At 35.1% G+C, this 17,640-nt stretch overlaps 1 protein-coding gene across 1 annotated transcript; it reads right to left on the bottom strand.

The window, feature by feature from the left end:
- Positions 1-14,747: 14,747 nt before the first annotated feature.
- Positions 14,748-16,782, bottom strand: LOC111919329 (uncharacterized). The gene is made up of 3 exons (XM_023914921.3): positions 16,291-16,782; positions 15,329-15,558; positions 14,748-15,215 (listed from the first exon to the last, which is right to left on the bottom strand). The coding sequence occupies exons 1-3, from the start codon at positions 16,658-16,660 to the stop codon at positions 14,937-14,939; spliced, it is 879 nt and encodes a 292-aa protein (XP_023770689.1). The 5' UTR covers positions 16,661-16,782; the 3' UTR covers positions 14,748-14,936.
- Positions 16,783-17,640: the final 858 nt, after the last annotated feature.

Below are 17,640 nucleotides of genomic sequence, written 5' to 3'. Positions count from 1 at the left end.
TAGTTGCAAGATAGGGCAATATTTATCCTTGTTAAAGGATGGACGAATTCAAGGATAAGGATATCCTTAAAATCGTCCAAGGATAAGTAGATAAGGGTTTTTCAAGGCTTATCTTGTGGTTGCTTGGTGGGCAAGCAACTGGATAAGGATAATGACTGAAACCCTAATCTAAACCCTATATAAAGACCCCTCGGCCTTTAGAATTCGGGTACATGCACCTAAGAGGTCCCAAGGACGAATTCCATCTCCTCCCTCCTCTATCTTAAGCCTCTCCAATTGCTTGTGGTGTTTGTGAGCCATTAGAGGCACTACACTTGTGGTGCTTGCTTTCAAGACTTGGGATTTGAAGATTTAAGTTGTTATTGCAATATAACAAAAAGAGGTATGTAATCCAACCTTATATGTTAATTTCAAAAATAGCAATGCACATTAGGGTTTTATTCTTGTGTTCATAATGTTGTGTATCTAATAGTGAAAACATAGATCCAAACTAGGGTTGCATGCACACTTAGGATTGTTTGTATAAAACCCATCATTAATGATGATAGCCAAGTCAGGGACTTCATCAGTACGCTTATACACTATGGAGGGTAAATTACCAACTAGTTTTTATGGTTTAACGATTCAACTATGTATCATCCAAAAAATCCCTAATTCTATTTGATGTTTAAGTACAATGGGATTGCTAACATTTTAGAAAATTTGACAAATTTGGCAACAAAAATGTGGAAATTAGTGTCATAGGGATATATATTGACGGTAATGGTGTCAAACGATAAAGCGATGGTGAAATTGACCACCAGTCAATTGGCAGAGCCATGTGCACGAGCAAATATTATGTACTAACATATCATATCAGCGTATTAAACATATCGGAGTATGTATAATGTTATAAGTAGATTCGGGAAGATTCAATATGACACTTTTCATATGTCATATAAGGTGATGGCGTATGATACCGATGAGCCAATGAAGTTTGGTGATGGTGAGGAAACAACTTACTTATTTACTAACAATATTTATACCAACAGAAGAATATCAATTCAGGGGATTGATGGTGGGGGGAGGGGGTTATTTTTGTCGATGTCGAAGTCAAATTTGAAGGAGACGCATATTATCAAAATGATTGATCATGTTAAGATCATTTCCGAACCTCTTATAGGTACGTCAGTCATCTTCAAGCATTGAATTTATTCTCTAAGGATTATTTATTTGTGTCATCGAAAATAATGGTGGTCTATTATTCGGGGAGTTTTGTTATATTTCTCATTCCTCTTTTTTTTTGATGTATTTTGAGCATAACAAACAATTCCTATATGTGTATGTAACCCTAAATTCTTGGATCTATGTTTTCTCTAATTGAACATACAAATATTGAACATCAAATGGAAAAACCCTAGGAGGTGTATACTATTCTTGAAAATCATATAAATAGGGTTAGAATACATACCTTAATTGTTATGTAGTAATAACAATGAAAACCCAAGTCTTCTTAAACCTTGAGAGCAAGCGTCACAAGTGCACGCCTCTAATGGTTCACACCCAAACAAGCAAGTGGATGAGAGAGGAGAGAGGATGTGGAGGCTTGAGGTTTTGGGCTATTCCTTTAAGGAATAAAGTGGTCGAAAATGTGAAGGGGTAATTCCCTTTATATATTGAGGTAGCTTAGAGACAAAGCTAGGGTTTTAGGAGGAAACCCTAATTCCCTTAGCTTAGGGACCAAACAACCCAAGAATGCCCATCCAAGAGCCCTTGGACGAAAATTCTAGGGCCCTCCTAAAGATTTTCGTCTAACCTGTTTGAGGTTCTAGAGCCCATTTCCTCAACTATAAATAAAGTGTCAAACAGCCCCTCCACTTTTAATTAATTCAATTAATTCCAATTAATTTTTGATTAACTTTTAATTAGATAATATGATTTCTAATTAATATATTATTTTCATAATACATTAATAAATCAATTATCTCAATTTATTATGCAAATAATAAATTCAACCTTTCTCCAAAAGTCATCCTATCCAGTTGCTAGTTTTGAGGGCAACCCAAAGGACTATGCTACCATTAATTCAAATATATACCAATTATAGTATGGGCTTAGACACCTAATCCAACAGTCTCCCACTTGGATAAGCCTAATAACTATAGTTGCTAGTATAACTTCAAAAATAGATTAGCAAATTGTAGCTCTCAAAGTTGACGTCGAACTCTAACCCAATCAGTTACGTGTCCTAAGATAAGTGATCAAATATTCATCCATTCTACAAGATATGTCATAGACATGAGACATGGATTATAATCAATCTCCCTGTCCAAGTTTTGTTTCCCAATTTTTGATTTATGACGACTGAAATCAAACTACCAATTGAACACATCAATTCAGTCCAGGCTTGGCCAAATAGATGTCGACATCAAAGTCATCGAGGGGCCCCAAAGATATCATGTTTCCCGTTAGGGAAAAAGGAATGGATAAACTTCGACTTATATTCTTGCACTATTCACTCATCAAATCATGCACAACAATATGTTTTATAACATCAAGTTACTAATGTGTTTACGTATTATCAATGCACAACTGACTTGTAAACAACAACTCATATATCTTCGTTTCAAGAATATAAGATATTATTGTCTCAAAATTACTCGTGATAAAATCCACGAAGTAATTCTCTAAGCGTGGGTTTATCCAATACTTAAAATCCCCGTTTTCCAAGTACTCATGAACATTGTAGCAAAACCATTGCTATGTCTAAACCCTTAGACAATCTAAAATTCAATTCATGACAGTGTTAATTCATTACTTACTTCCAAAAGTACGAGCAGTTGTGGATGTTTGAATAATCCAATTATTTGGGAAGTAAAACATGAGAAGTGAAACACAATATTAACCTAACTAACTATGGTCTCAAGGCTATTGAATATAAATAAAAGTCTTGTTATTTAATGACCATATCAATTAGATTTTATTCATTATATAATGTTTCGAGTAATCAACTAAACACTTGAATTAAACATCGGTCATGTCATGTTGTAAACATGCATACTATGTCTCTCTATGGTCCTTCCTTTGTGAACAAATCGATTAGACACTATTCCAATGATGCTCATTTTTACAATTTCAAATTTTTGTTGCTACTAAATGTGTTAGTGTTCAACCTTACATGCAATATTCTTTTGTGATGTCGAGGTTTCAAAGTCACAAAGACTTTGATATTACAAGATGTTCCATTGAAACTTTGTTACTTAAAACAATTCCATGGTAACGGAGTCTCAAATTCAAGGTACACTCCTTGAACACCTTTCGTGCATTAAAGTTTTCAACTCACATGTAGATTTTAATCATCAAATTCCACTGTGGAAACATTTCCATATTCCCATATGACCAAAAATTATGAACAAGCATCACCTCCACTCAGAATTATGTCAATATGGTCCATCCATATTAATACTATACTTCCAACTATCCACAAGCAATCAATCTTTAGTAAACTTTAGATTATTCTAGACAGTTGCTTAACAATTTTCGTCATACCAAGTTCTAGTCCTTTTTCCCTCTCAATGCATTTGGAAAAATCAGAACAAGTGAATATTATAGCATATCTAAATGATCCTATATTTGAAGCGTATGGGACTCGATACATAATGTCTTACATAAAGCCTGATATCTGATCAACCTCTTGCTATAATATTTCCATATATCGAATTTCCTATGTTAAACCATTTCAACAAGATATTCATATATTTCCAAGACTAAATTTTTAATTAAAACCTTCAATTTAAACTTTTAGATTTGAAATGAAGTATGAGTACCCTCTCCCTTAAATCCTTTTCTAGTGAAAGAATTCCTAAACTTTGCAATTTGCTAATTTGAAATCTTTGTTTCCTATAATTAGCATTGCCAACTTGCAATACTTAGCACAAAAATTATGCTCCCAATAGCACAATAATTATGCTCCAAATATCTTTGACATGTATTCAGAAATCAACTGAACTTCTAGAAATCAATACTTTTTGACTTTCTTACTAAAGTGCGGATTTCTGATACGTGATGCTTCGATGAGTCTTCTATACTTTTCAAGCTTATACACCTTCATTAGATAGCATATGTGTGTGTTTAAACCCTTTCAGAACTGATAGCTATAAGTCCTGAACGTTCAAACTATTTCTTGCCATTTCTCACAATTCGAACTATGAAAAAGGATGCCTTAATCATATTACGAATTTGAGAACGCAAATAACACAACCACTACACATAATGATATTTATCAAATCTTTAAAATCTACTAGCAAAAGTGTTTCCTAATAATCGTTTTCATGAATTAGAGCGAAATCTTTTGGCACCTAGATTTTATGGTGTACGTGTTCCCATCCATGTGAATCTATCATTTTAACCTACAATCATAAGACAAGGTTTATGACAAATTCAAATTCTAATTTATCTTTCATGGATTGAACTTTACTTGTTCTTAGTTTCTTGCCTTCTGGTACCACAAGGGCCTACCAACGCTTCCATGTTATTTAAGCAGCTCACCTCCATTGACCAATGTACTATCACTGAACAGTGTGCTCTGACTTTTGCAGTCAAATGAGAAACATATAACTCATAAGCATCGCCAACTCATATGGAAGATGCACATAAACAAGAATGTATCAACTTAACATGATAGGTTATCAACCTCCGGTCGTGTTCTAGTGATAACTAAAAGATATATTCTTGATTGACTCCTGAAAATCTTCAAGATCAATAAGACTCCCACTGACTTTTTGACATATAAGTTTTCCTTTTAAGGAACATTCCTCGACAAGCTAAAACAAATATTCAAAAGTCAGAGTGGATTCTCAACAAGAAAACACTTTACAAAATTGGTTTTAGCTTATCCTTTGTTTTAACCAAAACATCACAACTTCCCATTCCAATATGCTAGAGTAAGGAAACATTATTACACCACATTTCATGAGGTGTTCTAAACCTAATGAGTACGAAACAAGTTTCAAGATATGATTTATAGTTACTAGAGTATGACTCTAAAATTGAATACGAAGTATGACTCATCTCATGATTTAACCATTTCAACAATATTTGATTCCTCTTCTTCGAGGATCAATTGTGATACAGTTCCATAATCATTAAGATGATCATAAAACATGATGCTAAAAAACACTCCTTTGTTTTTAGATCAGAGAAACCCTTATCTTTCTGCCTAACATATTCTTCGTTATGCTTCTCTTTGAAACTTTTCAAAGTATCAGAATTATGTTTAATCTTATAAACATAACCATGCTTACTGAAACATCAGTAAATTATGATGAATAAAGTTGTCATCCTTTGTGGTGGATCTGAATAGTTCATATCAATATGTACTAGATCCATTAGTCATTCACTTGACTCACATAGACATGTGGTCAATGAATCAGTCATAATCTTCCAACGATCAAGATTCTCATACATCACGCAATTCAAATTGCATGACTCCAATTTTATATACAATTGAAACTAGGGTGATGAGAATTCCTATTTCACTTGGTTATTTATGACAATACCACAAGAGATAAAACAAGAATCAAATCCACGATTAATATTGCTAGTAATAGAAATATAACCAACACTTTTCATAAACGCCATTGCAAGGAAATATAAAGTAAACTAGATGAAACAAAAAATTTACTTTTATTGATAAGCGGAAAATTTTGTCCTTACAATGTAAAAATATGAAAACTATGTTTCTAGACATTTCCTAAGCAATCTATCATAACTCCTAAGTAGTAGCTCAAAAATCTGATCATCGAACCATGCGACCGAAATCCATCTCTTACGATTAAATTCAACTTACTCTTCTTAAGTTTCCTTCTTTCTCCTAGATCCTGCAAAACATCAAAATGTGATCAATACATCATGTATTAAGAATCTATGAATAGGAACTTAATAAAATAATGGAGTTAGATAATTGATGTACCTGAAATGGAGTCACATGATTTGACTTTACCATCTCTAAGATCTTTCAGGTAGTCTGGGAAGCTTCGCAACCAATTCCCCTCCAATTGGCAATAGAAACATGTGGACCTTTCAGGATTAGCACATGGAACTATCTCATAGTTAACCTTTCTCATATCCATACACTCAAAAGATTTGACCTTGGCCAATCCCCTTTCATTGGAAAGAGAAACCTTTTATGGACTACCATTATTAATGTCCATGGAAATTTGGGAGACAGGTCCTCCAGACACTTTTTCTTCACTTGTGCTCTTAAGCATTTCTGTTTTAGCAACAATCAACATATGTGTCAGATCAATTAGGGTCACGTCGTGGTCAGTCATATAGTAGTGTTTAATGAACTGACTATATGACTCAGGAAGCGAAAGTAGAACCAAGTCAATGGCCAGCTCTAGGGAGCTTGGGAAAACGACACCCAACATTCCTAATCTTTCAATGTACGATTTCATATTCAGAACATGCGCACACACAAACTTTCCATCTTGATGTTTACATGCCAATAGAGATTGAGTGACTTCATATTGTTTAGCTTGAAGGAAAAGTGACTTGGGTAGATTCACTAGAGGAGGATGAGGAAAAGTTGAAGAAGCATGACCTCCATTTGCACCATTTCTCAAAGAAGGGAACATACTTTCACCTTGATCAGAATGTGGAAGATCATCTTCAGAAGGAAGAGGAAAACCACTTCCCATAGAACGAGGAAGACCATTTTTGTCTAAACTTGACATCTTTAATAGGAGAAAAGAGAATTCAATTTAGTTGATTTTAATCCTTATTAACCCATAAAGTTAAATTAAGGATAAGATCCATATTTTCGATTTGAACTTTGAAGAGGGATGTCGTAATCAAATTCAAATATATTTTAGGTAGGTAAAGCATTTACAAATTTCAATCTTATGAAACTCCTAGATCATTTGAGATTCATTGAATCTAACCAATGACATGTTTAATCTCGATTATGCTATCACTTTGTGACGAGGATGTTGAGGATCACAAACGAGATGTGAATAACCATGCAAATTAGCTTGGTACTCTCGATGTCATTTATCATCTCCTTTTAATGTGTCGGTTAACCACACACGCTCCATTAATCAATGATAATTTTCGAGACACTCATTACCAACTTTATTAGTCCCATATTAGTGTGTCGTTTAACCACACATGCTCCACTAATGACTTATAAAGTGTAATGTGCAATTTCATGGATTAGCATCAAATTCACATTTTTCCTAAAGTAACTAAGAGTGGGATTTTAGAAATAGTTTAGTTACTTTTCATCATTATACTTTTAATGAGGTTATGTCCTATCAAAAAAGTTTGACTAACAACCCCTCACCAATCAAGGGGGCGGTGGTTAAGAGCGGATACCCAATGACGGTCATTTTATAGGCTGCTTCCTTAAACTCCTTTTATAGATCGGCTTCGTGAATGAGCCGTACTAGCGGTTCGAGTGACTTATTCTTATACATATAGTAAATACTAAACATTTAATTTTACATATAGTATAAGGTGTATTTTAAAGCATTTTAAAATTCCAAGGGTTTAATCTTTTAATAAATTAAACTTTTAATTTAATTAAATTTAAATCATCTTAAGGATTTATTGATTATCTTTTAGTTAATCATATAATTAAATTAATAATAAGATCCATAAATATGCATTTTAAACTTTTCAAAATACTAGGTTTAATTATTAAATTTTGAAAATTAAAATTTTTAATTTAAATTTAAAATTAAACCACATGATTTAATAATTTATCTTAATTAAACATTTAATTAATTTATTAAATTAGATATGGATTAGCCAATTAAATTAATCAAGATAATGTAAACTAATCCACTCCCCCTGAATTTCAAAAATTATGGGAGGGATACACCAAATCTTATAATTATCTAGTTAATCAAATAAGGAGATAATTACCAAAAATAGGAAAATCCCTATCATATCTAGCAATTTTCGAAAATGGGACTTAGGGAGGAAGGTAATGATTTCAATCCTTACCTAGATTTTGAAATCTTGGGAGGCAAGAAACCCTCCAAAATCGAAACTTGTAAGGCAAGGCAAAGGGTTACAACCCTTTTCCTAAACTTTGAAACTTAGAGCCTAAGCAACCTTAATTCCGAAAACCCTAGTCCATTAGGGTTTAATTTCCATAAACCCTTATTGATCAAATTCAATAGAAAACAAGTCAAGACTCTGATAGCACTGATGGGTTTTAAGCATAACAAACAGTTCATATGTGTGTATGCAATCCAAAATTCTTGGATCTATGTTTTCTCTAATTGAACATACAAATATTAAACATCAAATGGAAAAACCTTAGGAGATAAATACTATTTTCGAAAATCATATAACTAGGGTTATAATACATACCTTAATTGTTATGTAGTAATAATAATGAAAATCCAAGTCTTCTTGAACCTTGAGAGCAAGCGTCACAAGTGTCACGCCTCTAATGGTTCACACCCAAACAAGCAATAGGATGAGAGAGGAGAGAGGAGGTGGAGGCTTGAGTTTTTCAGTTATTCCTCTAAGGAATCAAGTGGCCGAAAATATGAAGGGTAATGCCCTTTATATAGTGAGGTAGCTTAGAGCTAAAGCTAGGGTTTTACGAGGAAACCCTAATTCTCTTAGCTTAGGGACGAAAATTCTCGGGCTTTCCTAGAGATTTTCGTCCAACCTTTTTTAGGGAGGTTCTAGATCTCATTTCCTCAACTATCAATAAAATGTCAAACATCCCCTACACTTTTAATTAATTCGATTAATCCCAAAATTATTTCCAATTAATTTCTGGTTATTATTAATTAAATAATATGATTTCTAATTAATATATTATTTTCATAATACATTAATAAATCAATTATCTCAATTGATTATGCAAATAATAAATTCAACCTCTCTCCAAAAGTCATCATATCCAGTTGCTAGTTTTGAGGGCAACCCAAAAGGATTGTGCTACCATCAATTCAAGTATATACCAATTATAGTTATGGGCTTAGACACCTAATCCAACAGCATGGTTGTGTATAGAAATATATGGGAGTTATCATAGGCAACGACAACCACTACGAGTTTCTCACGTGGTTTGAGGAGAGATGGTGGAGGGTGAATGGTTAAGGAGAGAGGGAGTAACGGCGTGTGATGTTGGGTGGGGTCAGGGATAGTGGTTGTAACAGCTTGATCGACGAAGATGATATATATCGCTAGTGGATGCCTAATATAAATAATAATAATAATAAAAATAAGGGAACAATAATAATTTGGCAATGATTCAATAGATTCTAGTTATTGGTGTTAAGCTTAAGGACTAAGTCCACAATAAAAATATGAATTTGTGACCTTTTTTACATGTAGAGACTATTTTAGACCAAATCCAAGAAACAAAAATGCAAATCATAGGTACCATTTTTGCAGTTTTGTCTTTGGCAAATGTTAATATCGTATTTAAGGAAAAAAATCTGGTTGGTTTTTATAATTTCATGTTTATTTCATAATCTATTGAAAATATTTTCAACTTGGTAACAGTTAAAGACAGAAATAGACATATTCAAATAAAAATTACTTCTAGAAATCCAACATAAAACAGCAAAAATAACCCTCCTATTCTACTCATAAATCCACATCTTTCGTCCCAAGTACAAATTGGTCTCTCAACTAGGAGGACACTTATGGGCAGCACCAAACTAGTATCCACAACGGAAAAATAATATTTTTTTTCGATTTTCTTCCCATTCCATCTATGTAAGAGAACATACATTGTGATCACGTTAGAGAACCAAAGATACATTTGATGAAGGCACACCAAAATCACATTAGGTAGAGACTAATCACTCCATGATACAAGATTCTTATCAATAGGTTTGGCTACAAAGGCACCTTTTGTATCCATACGCCCAATGAAGAACGATGGAAGTCCAAATTACCCAAAGTAGGTGACTCATTACCTAGTTGGTATCCCAATCAGATCTAAACTCAAATTTCTAGACGATAGATGTAGTGTCTCTTCAACGTCCTTCTCTAGGTACCTGACACAAATCGAGATTAAATTTGGTGCAACTAGACACAATGTTCATGGTTGGTGAAGAGCATAGGCATAATGGGAATAGGTACATGTCCCACTTTTTTAAGGGGCCAAATTTTTTTTATACCATATAATGATCACTAGATCAAGTGATTGATAGATGAGTCCAAGTCCAGTTGATAAGGATGTGTAGAACGTGAGAACAGTGAGAATGTAGTGCTGAAGCCTGAAGCGAGTGTCATTGTCGATTGTCTATCAATCGATCTTTGGTCATTCAACGAGTGCAACCAACGAGGATTAGAGTTACTCTCTGTTAATCGGTTACTAATCAGGTAAGCCATATGCCCACATATATCTTCTTTTTTACAAGCTTTTGTTATATTATAATTTATATTACTTTTAATAACATTTAATTTTCATTTATATTATTTTCATCTACAAGTAAATGAAATAGCATCATCAATACCCTTAAATTTAAAACAAATATCTAGGTAAGATAAAAGAATTGTAAAGAATATCATATTATCAAGAAAAATCCATCGGTGAAAGACGGGTGAGAAAACGGTGAAAGTGTACCGATGACATCATACCACCGGTAAAAATAGCTATGTGAGACGGTGTTCACGGCCGATAAAAACTGCCAACTCAACTTGTCAACGGTAAGAAAATTACCACACCGTCCAGCCTTAAATAATAGTTGGTTTAGGTAGGATAGAGTGTTGTATGACATGTCTCATCAGTCTTTTGAAAGTTATCTCACCGTCACTTTTACCACAAGACATGAATGACATGTCATGTTGAATGATAGGTTAACTGGGTAAAAAAAACTACAAGAAAAAAAGATAAACATACTCTCTCTCTCTAACACCCTGTTCTGGATTATTTTGTGATTTAAGGCCCGTGGGCCTTAATTCGAGTATGAGAAGGTTCTGAGATGTTGAAAGAGAAAGGTTATTCCCTTTTGGGATGTGGGTGAGGTAGGTTGTGTGATAAAAGAGTCGGTTTGTGCTTTAGAGCCCGAATGTATTGTTAAGGTGCTGGTTCGGGCTTTTCATGAATTTTGGATCTGAGTTCGAGTGGGATTCAGGAGGAATAAAGTTGATAGAAGTGTAGGGCTTCTCGTTAGCTTTCCATGGATATAAGGATCGTCGGAAACGAACTTATAACGAAGAAGTTATGGCCTTCAAAAGTTTTATGATTTCAGGCTTAGCCGAGTACGCTGGGCATAATTTAGAGTACGTTGGGCGTACTTACCAAGGAGGGTCGCGAATGTTCTTCAGAGTACGCTAGGCGTACCATATGAACGTTGGGCATACGCCAAACAGACTTGAACGCTATTTTAGGGTCTTGGACCCTATTTAAGGTCCTTAACTCATAACCTAACCCTAATGGCTAATACCTTCAGCCTCCATCCCTCTAAACCCTAGAAATCGACCCTAAGCCTCCATTTGAGTGATTCTTGAGCATTTTGGTGATTTAGTGAGTTTTTGGTGCATATTGTGGAAGAAGGAGTTTCTTGAGGAAGCATTGCTTGGCTTGGAGCTTGTGGATCCAGGCCCTAATCATGTTGATCTATCTCCAGAAAGCATAAAGTTTGAATCTTGGTGGTTTTCTCATATGGATCTAGTGGGATGATGACTTGTTGTGTTTGGCTTTTGAAGAAGAAGGAGCTTTGAAAGAGAATGGCTTGAGCACCTAGCTTTTGGATCTATGTTCTTCTCTTGTTGGTGCATCCTCCAGAGGTATCAAGTTTTGAACTTGCTTATTATTGTGCTAGGTTTTGTTTTGGGTCCATTTTAGGGTTTTTGGTCCTAAAGCTTGAAGCTTTATGAGTTGTTAAGCTCCACAGCCTAATATATGTCCCTTTAAGTGTTTTTAGTGGAAAGGATTCATAAAAATGAGTCCTTGGATGTTGGAATCAAACCATGCATGAGATATGAGAATTTTTGAGTAGTAAAGAGTGAGAGTTTTTGTGTTTGGGACTTGATCAGCCATGCAAAGGCTTAAAGTCACGAGCTTTATTGAGTATGAGCCTTTATGGAATCCAGATCTAAGAGTATAGCTATGGTCTTAACTGATTAAGACCAAAAGAGTTGAAAAAGTAAATCTAGGTGTACGCTGAGCGTAAATCTAGTACGCCCCGCGTACTAGGTTGGTGTCCCCGATCAGGATTCATGTGAGATGGAGTACGCTGAGCGTACCAAGGGAGGTACGCCCCGCGTAACCCCACTATGGACTTTTTGGGCTAAGTCTTATATTGGGCCTTAAGTGTTGAGCCTGGAGTTTGGGCTTGTTGTGCTAGAGATTTGGACCAGAGGAATATGTATATGTGCCTTGGGCCCTTGAGTTGGGCTTGCCTCTTGGACTTGAGAGTTGGGCCTCGGTAGAGTCCATTTATTATTGGGCCTTGATGGGCCCAATGGGTTTTGGGGTTATTTATGGACTAGTTAGTGGACTACCTTTAGACCTAGAGAATGAGGGTTGGGACTTAGATCCTAATTTGAGATCATTGTAGATATGGCTTGGAGGTAGAGCCTGGTGCACAACGACGACATTTGTAGGAGTCGTTCATCATTCGAGGTGAGTCTTCTCACTATATGTTACCTAGAGTGGTATTTATGTGTTGACTGGAGGGTCTTATGTGTTATGTATGAGATTATGTGCCATGTGATATATGTATGTTATATGATTGTACAGACCGGACCAGAGGGTCCAACGATACAGACCGGAACGGAGGGTCCAACGATACAGATCGGGCCGAAGGGCCCAACGAGCTATGACCGGACCAAAGGGTCCAACGATCTACGGGACTGGAGGGTCCCGCTGAGACACATCGACCGGAAGGTCATACTGTAGCCTCGAGTGGCGTATGTGTTGTATGCGGTATTTTGGGGAACTCACTAAGCTTCGTGCTTACCATGTTATGTGTTATGTGTTTCTGGTTTTTCTCAAGATCGCGGGAAGGCACCGGCTTGATTGTACACACCAGTGAAAGAGTTATGTTTCGAGGATCCTGGATTTGTAATCAAACAAACATGGAGTTGCGTTTGTAAATTAAATAAATGAGGTTTTTATAAATGTGTTATGAGAATTATATGATTTTAAATGAAAAACTTGTTTTGAAAATTTACGTTGTTACACACACACACTCTCTCTCTTTCTCTTTCTCTCTCTCTCTCTCTCTCTCTCTCTCTCTCTCTCTCTCTCTTAGAACCAAAAGGTGAACACTAAACATTCTCTGAAAATACAAGTTGTTTTTAGTGATTTGAAAGGGTTCTTTTCGGTCGATTATCACATAATTGACTTCTTCCTGATGGACTTCAGGTGGTTTTTACTAATTGTCTTTTCTGTTTCCTAAAGTTTCTCACTTTTATTTCTCACACTCTCTTCATGGATTTAAACTTTAAATGGTCAATGTTTACTCCCACTTTCCGGTGTTCTCTTTCCTTTTCAGCCTGAAAGTTTATGATGTTTGTCTATATTTCAGGTACTCATCTGTGTATTAAATGGTTAATTTCAGTGTTTCATAATATTATGAATGACATTTTAGAATTTTGTTGTTTTATGCTTATACAGGAAGGTATTGTAGATGGTAGGTTGCATATGTTCCTAGACGATCTTGCAATAGCTCAAATGACACCAAAGGTCATAAAGGTCAAAATGGCAACAAAGGTCATAAAGGTCAACTAGTCTAGTAATGTTCCTTTTCTAATGTACATTATCTATTGTATATTGATAAGAAATAATCAACATACCTTCAAGATAATTGTTATGAATTTTGAACACAAAAGCTTGACTACAAATCTTAAACAATTACTAACCCACATTCATGAATAATGATGTAAACGTTTTGGTTTGAAAGTCATTGCCTTTACATAACCATCGTTTGGTGACCATTTTATTTTCTATTCAATTTCATTCTCTATTAATCATTTATTTGCCTAATTGTTATGGCGATCTCAGGACCGGCCCTCACAATGTTGACCTCGTCTTTCAATCCTTCCAAAAAAAAAAAGTACCCTAATGCTTGGGATTTTGGCAATTTGGGAGCCAACAAAAGCAAATATTCAAAATGATCTATGTAATTGTAAATAGGCATGGTTTGCTTGATGATGCCGAAATGTTTATACATATTTTGAATCTCAAAATCACTGAAAAGATGTAATAGTTCGAGTTGGAACTGCTACCAAGTAATTGATTCGTGAACCTATCTAACGATGGTGAACCTGGGCTACCCCCTATCATAGACAAAGGTGTCTCATTAATGTCGAAAAACAAGTTAGGCTTCTTAATCCAACCCTGCAGATCGAATACATAGAACTCTGATAACTTAAATCTTCTTCATTGTGCATGGAAGAGCATCTGAAGAACCACAGGAGCGAGAAAAAGCACAATACCAACTGGACGTCCACCTTCATCTACCCAATTGATTCTGTCACACCACTAGTGCTAGTGGTGCCACACTATCACTGCCACAAGATGGTTGTTTCCCATGTTGCCTCTTCCAAGTGAGTACCACTTTATTCTCTCTTTCCTTTTTATTCTCTCTCTCTCCTCTAACTATCAGCCACTTTCCACATTTTTCCTTTTTGCTTGTGAATCAATAAAATTAGTTTGTTCACATCTAACCCTTACATGAATCGATTTATTAATTGCTTATTTATACATAAATGATAAATCAACTGCCTTGAACTCTTGATTATTCAACGCTAAACCCTCTCCCAAAAAATACAAATAGTTATCAAACCATATTTCAATTAGACATTTTAATTAAGAAATACATAATAAAACCAATAACCTCCACTACCTTCTACGCTCTTTTACGAACAAAATTCAAACTTCAACAATTTTCCAACTTTTATTTACAATTAAACGTCCAAATAAACTCCCCCATAAATTTGCTTTAAACTATTATTACTCTCCGGATCTAAAGTGAAGAGAAAATCGGGACACCCGGTAGGGTAACACCCGCATCAACTATGAACACATTGCCACTGATGTATCGTGACAAGTCATGGATCAGATACCTCGCAAGTTTAGTCAAGGCTGGATCCGCTGTTCCAAATGTTCTTAATGGAACTGTTCTTTCAGCCACATTATTCAGCCAGTCTTTTTCCATTAAGCCCTCCGTGATCTCCGACCTAAAAAGCCCCGGATTAATCGAGTTCACCCTAATCTTATACGCTCCCATTTCCATAGCCATCACCTGTAACATCCCAAACCCAAAGTTACAAAAGTTACACACCAGCCCAATAACCTCTTGATCAACTTAAAAAATTATATTGAAAGTGAATCAAGATTTTTATTTTCTAAGGTTACCTTGGTCAACGTGACAACACCCGTTTTTGAAGTGGCGTAAGCGAGACCACCGGGGAGTTGACCACGGTCAAGGCCCGCAATTGATGAGATGTTGATGATTGATCCTCCGTGATGCGCGTCACGCATACGTATACATACGTATTTTGACACCAACCATGTTCCGGTTAAGTTTGTTCTTGTTGTACTCTCCCATTCTTCTTCGGTCAACTCCAATGGACTCTGGACATTACCTGAAAGTCAACGCAAGTATTTTAAATGAAGTTTAATACACATGAGCAATAAAACACTTGGATATTATTCTAAAGATCATTATTGTTTATGGTAAAAGGTGTGGACCCATGTGATGATGTAAATGTGAAGTGCTTGGACGCTTTCTTGGTCAAAGTGTAATATTGTTTGTTTAACAGTACAACACGATGTAATAATAATTGACTTCGACTTTATATTCAATTATATAGTTGTAAATTGACTTGTTTTAGTTTTTTTTTTTTTTTTTTTTTTTTTGAGTGATATTTATTGAGTCGTCAATTCCTAGAACCTACACAAGAAACATATAATATAGCTTGTATTACTAAAATAAAGCGACTCCTCTTCACATGTTATGTCTTTTTTTAGATAAAAATTGCAAATTTATAACGCAAATCATGTGTATGAATCTCATGTGTTTCAACACAACAAGCTTTAAAGCACCCAACTTTTTTCAGGAATCTAGAAAACTAACTAAATTAGCATGCATCAATAAAAAGTGAATTATATATCATATTCTTGCAATTCCATCATTCCATGATCATGAAGTTTAGTGGTAAATAGGATGAAGTTGAAAAATACAACGAACGAATTTAATGTTAGTAATTTGACGAGAATCCATGGGACTGATGTGTTTAAGAAATTGAAAACTACAATGACGAATTTATGTATTTTGCTCAATATCAATGGAGGTGGATGGAGTATTGAATGATTACCTCTAACCCCAGCATTATTAATCAAACCGTCGATACGCCCAAATGCCTGCCACGCCTTTTTCACGGAGGCCTCAATGGCGGGGCCCTTACCACTCAAATCAAGCTCCACCGCCACCGCCCTAACATCGTCGGCGATCTCACAGTTACCAGGTGTAACAGCACCGCCGTTTCGTCCAAGTTGATTTATCTCGTCGCAGAGAGACACGAGCCTGTCTATCCGGCGCGCCGCCGCAATGATTCTACAGCCGGATTTCGCCAGGTCTATACAGAAGTCTCGGCCGAGCCCTGACGACGCTCCGGTCACCATCACAACCTTCCCGGACAAATCATGCCATGGCTCCAATTTTGAAGAAACGCTTTGATTGGTCATGGTTTTGTGGTTGTGGTCCTGGGGTTTGAAATTTAGAAGAATTGGAAAGGAAAAAAAAGGTATGAAGTGGTTTGGAAATGGTGTAGAAATATATAGGAAAAAGGGGAAGAAAACAAGTGAGAATCTTGTTAGACTAGCACTAGAAGCCCGATTTGAAACCACCCATGATTTTACACACAACTACCATGACCGCTTTCAAAGTTTCAAGGCAACCCCACATGTTTATGATCCTGTTGATATTTGGTATTGTTTATCAGTTTATATCCTTATATTACTAAAATACTAGTTGTAATATCAGTACATTATATGGGCTGGTTAAAACAAAATGTTGATTAAACAACAAGTTTATTTGAATTTAAAATTTAAAATAAGTATAAATTAAAAAAAGTGAAAAAATTAAATTAAAATTATGTGTTTAGTTGTAGACCCGTGTATTAAATGTGTTAATTATAACAAAATTTTAAATACGAAGGTTTTAAATGTAAATTTATTTAAAATTGAAATTGAAGTTTGAAATTTGAAATTTAAAACTTGAAATTAATATAGTTATTATGGTATGTTTAATATAGGGGTGAGCGCAGTGTGGTTCGGTGCGGTTATTAGCCAAAACCTCACCACTAACCGCAAATGCGGTTAATCCATTTTCAAAACCGCATGGTGCGGTTATTTTTGCGGTGCGGTTAGGCGGTTATTTTTGCGGTGCGGTTTTGTTTTTTTTTATGTTGCAGTTATTAACCGCATGGATTTGGTGCGGTTATTTTGTGTGGTTTTTAACCACAGTTTGAAATTCAAATAGTTTTAAGAGTTCAAACATATTACTTGTAATACTAATAAAAACCATAAGGTATAAGACAATTAACTATTTAACTTAAACCTCAAACAACTAATATCTTAAAAACATCAAATCAATAGTAATTAACAATAAATATCTTAAAATTGTCTAACTTCATCCTTTTTTCAAAGTTAAATATAAGAAAAAA

The sequence above is a fragment of the Lactuca sativa genome, chromosome 8, assembly GCF_002870075.4.
Source record: "Lactuca sativa cultivar Salinas chromosome 8, Lsat_Salinas_v11, whole genome shotgun sequence".
NCBI classification, from domain to species: domain Eukaryota; kingdom Viridiplantae; phylum Streptophyta; class Magnoliopsida; order Asterales; family Asteraceae; genus Lactuca; species Lactuca sativa.
Note: the sequence above shows the minus strand (reverse complement) of the source record. Positions and strands in the feature narration are given on the sequence as shown.